At 32.8% G+C, this 4,329-nt stretch overlaps 1 protein-coding gene across 1 annotated transcript in view; it reads left to right on the top strand.

Moving 5' to 3' along the window:
* The first annotated feature begins 410 nt into the window (after positions 1 to 410).
* The window catches only part of LOC109207452 (3-ketoacyl-CoA synthase 20-like), a 6,995-nt gene continuing 3,076 nt past the window's right edge, over positions 411 to 4,329 (top strand). The window contains exon 1 of the mRNA XM_019370377.1: positions 411 to 476. Within this exon, the coding sequence (XP_019225922.1) occupies positions 411 to 476 (66 nt within the window). The remainder of the gene's footprint in view (positions 477 to 4,329) is intronic.

Here is a 4,329-nt window from a genome sequence, read left to right as displayed (position 1 = left end):
TCAAATTCCAATTCCCCGTTAAAAGAGACGCAAATTAATGATGTTGTGTCATTGTCACATGCAGGCCCGGCTCTAATAAAGATCCAAGTAAGGCTTTGCCTTAGCCCCCAAATTTTGGGGCCCCATTTTTTAAGAATAATAGATTTATAGGTATTTAAAAATTATATTCAGTATTTTTCATATGAAAGTAGAGTTTTTCTATAAAAGTTATCTCAAAGAAAAGAAATTTTCAAGATTATAATAGATAAAATCTTACCTAAAATTAACAACGTCTTAAAATAGATTAAAGTTATTGGCTATATTATTAATTGAAAAGGAATTATTAGAGAAAATCGATTATAAAAAATTACTAATAGTTTTTTTTAAAAATAAATTAGGCCTCACATAAATTTTGGCTTTAGGCCACGGATATGTTTGAGCCGTTCCTGGAGTCACATGGATCTGAAAAGAATCGGTCACAAAGTTTCTTTTTGCAGGTAAATAAGCTGATCATCTGATCCTTCCCTAAACATAGCCGAGAGTAGGCTCACTAAGTAGGATAAAACATGCTCACTCAATTAGTACTAGTTTTCTATTTGCATAACTCAAACTTGTGACCTCTGGTAGAGATGTACATAGGTTGGGTTGGTTCAGATTTTTTAATTACCAAACCAAATTAATTGTATCGGGTTATTAAATCTAAAGACCGAGCCAAACCAATAAAACTCGAATTTTTCAATCTCGGTTTTTCTCGGATTTCGGGTTATTCGGGGGTTCTCGGATTTTTTCCGGTAAAATCTTCATAGAACAAAATATATAACTTGTGCTCAAAATATTTCTTTAATCCTAATAAGATACAACTATATAAAAAAATTTTCAAGAAAATAATACAAAATATGAGATGTGTCATGGCATTATCCTAAAATATTCAATAATAAAGACAATAATATCATGTAATATAAATATTGCTAATTAAAGAGCCATAATAAAATAAACATAATCTAAAAGTACTAAGTCATGCTAAAATAAGTAGACTAATAAGTGAGTATTAATTACATGACTAAACGCTAAAGAAAAAATAAAAGAAGATCATGCATTTTTATCTAATTATTGCAAAACAAAAAATAGATATTCAATACATTCCCATTCGTAGTATTGAACTGAATGTCTTTTGTTAACATTAATATTGATTTGATTTTGGTTTGGGCTTTTGTTAGCATTATTTAATTTACTAATATTAATGGCTATAAAATTTATTGGAACATTCAAAAGTTCTAAGTCCAACCTTGAAATAATACCTTAAAAGATAAAATTATGAAATTTTTTAAGAAATATTTATAAATTACATCACAATAAGTATATTTATATATTAATATATCTAAAATTTCTATATATGTAATGTCGGGTTGGTTTGGTTTGGGTTTGACTTTCTTTAGTTAAAACCAAACCAAACCAATTATGTTCCGATTTTTTTTTTTCCAACACCAAACCATAGCCGGATTTTTTTTTCTCCGTTTGACTTGGATTATTGGGTTGATGCGGTTTGTCGTTTTCTTTGTACACCCCTAACCTCTGGTTAAAGGTGGAAGAATTCGATCATTCCATCACACTTCTTAATAAAGCTTATTATTTTAAACGGGCCGGAGCTATAATGCAAAATATGAGTTCGGCCGAAGCAGTAGCTTAGGTCCAAATTATGTATTTGTCTTAAAATTTTTAATATATTTATACAAATTATTAACTTAGAATCCAATGGATACTAGAGTTCCAAATCCATAAGCTTTAAATTATCTAAGCGTCGCCTCTGATTCTCTAGACAACCATCCCACACACCCATTGCTGAAACGTTGTTGGCCTCGCCACTCCTTCTCTATCAGAGGTGAAGTCCTGCAGGACAAAATGATTCAAGGAGCCTGATATAGAAATATACAAAAAGCTCAATATCGGAGGAATGAAATGTTAGTTCTCTTTCTGTTCCATTAAATGATTCCATTACAGTGTATCAAACTAACACCTGGGGTGTCAACCACTTACCGTCTTAGTGTATATTTTGTATGGCAATTATTGTTGGGCTAAAACGGCTCAAAGATACTCTTAATAAGGTGTGATATTATTCACTTTAAGTCAAGCTCGTACGGTTTTCCCCAAAAGGCCTTACACCATTAAGAGATTCATACATATTATATGTAGGCTCCCAATCTTTTCAGCTACCAATGTGGAACTTTGTTCGCACACCCAACAATCTCCTCCTCGAACTAAGTTTCACGTGGTCCATCAACACGATCCACGGGTCTTCCCTCGAACTAAGTTCTAAGTGGCCCATTACCACGATCCATAGGTCAATTTCCGAGATTAACTGTGTGCTGTCCATATTGTTAGAGTATTATGACAACCGAAGTCCGCAACTAACTTCTTCTTGTTGCTCGCTGACCCACACTATCACTTTGCCATCTCATACTTGTCTCGCCGAACTAGGGCTCCGATACCACTTGTTAGGATCGAAATAATCAGGTGTCATGCGGAAGCTAACAAAGCAAACCTTGAACGACGATAAATCAGACAACAAAAGAGAAATATTTTTCAAAAGATACACAAACATTTAACGTGGTTCGGCAATTGATCTACGTCCACTGGCGGTGATGAGCAATCCACTATATAAAAGAGAGTACAAAACATCGAGAGGACAACCTCACATAGAGGCAAATACAAGTGACATGCTAACACTTGTGTCGAAAATTCTCCCCCCTAACAAGATTCTCAAACCCCTTATGGCTACATCCCTTATGGCTACATTGTGGATGCTCCTGAATGAATGAAGGATGCTCAATTTATAGAAGTCGAAACTTTTTCCTACAAGAAAAGGGAGTAGCCAAATATGTGAGATTTATAATTTCCTTAGACAAGAAGGAAAACCCAATTATGATAATTATGTTGTCATTTCCTTTAAGAGATAGGAAAATCGAATATGGTAAGAAAATCAGGACAAACACCTAACAATTCTCGCTTCTGGCCGAATTTTTCTAACAAAATAAATTCGACCCACCTTTTTCACATAAGCTTCCATGTTGTACGTCCATCTCCAAGGCAATGCTATGTTACGTACACTTTAAAAACTGACAAGAATGATAAAACTAAGAAGCTGTCCTAGTTCAGTGTGAGTTTCGTCAGTCAGTACTTATCGCGCCATATCTTCCACTAGATACATTGATGATCTTTCAATAAATAGTTTTACAAAGTAATAGGCTTACTGTTGAACTAATTGGCAAGTGCAGAAATTCCACTAGATACATTGATGATCTTTCAATAAATATTAGTCATTTCAAGACTTGGCCCATTTATTTTGTGTTAGTGCTGTCCTATTGTATTTGTACCATCTTGGGTACCTTTTTTTTTTTTATTTAATAAAATTTTACCTTATAAAAAAAAAAGGCTTGGCTATATTTAGTTAATGTATATTTTTTCAAATGCAGTAAATTTTACTTGCTTCAGTGATAGTTTTCTTTTCTAAGATTATCAATATTTGCACATAGTTTTAGAAGCTCTTAATAGTAATGGATTGTGTCTTTGAGCTTCAAATTTATTTCTCATATTTTATCATTGTAGAATGAGAGGCTAGCTGGATGTAAATACTAGAATATTAAATGGTATTCTGAAATGGTAAAAAATTATGCTACTATGTTGTAATTGAAGGAAGGTAAGGCTCGAATAGTAGAATGACACTACAAGAAATCCGGAAAAAAGCGACCACAAAAATCGACCAAAGTTGGTCGCTTACAAGTCACAAAGCGACCAAAAAGCGTCCAAACTGGCTTGATCGCTATTTTGATGGTCCCTTTACCTTAGAGACCAAAGTTGGTCGCTAATTAGCGACCAACTTTGGTCTCTAAAGTAAAAGGACCAAATATTCCGGTAAACAATATACCGACCAACTTTGGTCGCTTTAATATTTTAATAATATAAATTTAGCGACCAAAGTTGGTCTCTATATTTAAATTACGTTTATTTATTTGTTTATTATTATTCAAAATATAGCGACCAACTTTGGTCTGTAAACCAAATATAGTATCATATACTATAACATGCTATATATGTAGTTAAAGCAGCACGAAGTGTGTGTGTTATATATATACACACACTAACATATACTATAACAAGTTATATATACGTTATAGTATTACAGTGAAGTGTCTGTGTGTGTGTCTATATATATATATATATATATATATATATATATATATAAAAGCGCTCGGAACACAGGGCCGGGTTCTTTTAGGTATTGATACACTTGTAAATTGATTCATCGACTTATAACCTACTTAGATGCATGCATATATATATTAAAAACAAAAC

This window comes from Nicotiana attenuata, unplaced genomic scaffold (assembly GCF_001879085.1).
Source record: "Nicotiana attenuata strain UT unplaced genomic scaffold, NIATTr2, whole genome shotgun sequence".
Classification (NCBI taxonomy): Eukaryota; Viridiplantae; Streptophyta; class Magnoliopsida; order Solanales; family Solanaceae; genus Nicotiana; species Nicotiana attenuata.
This window is presented reverse-complemented; position numbering and strand designations above follow the sequence as displayed.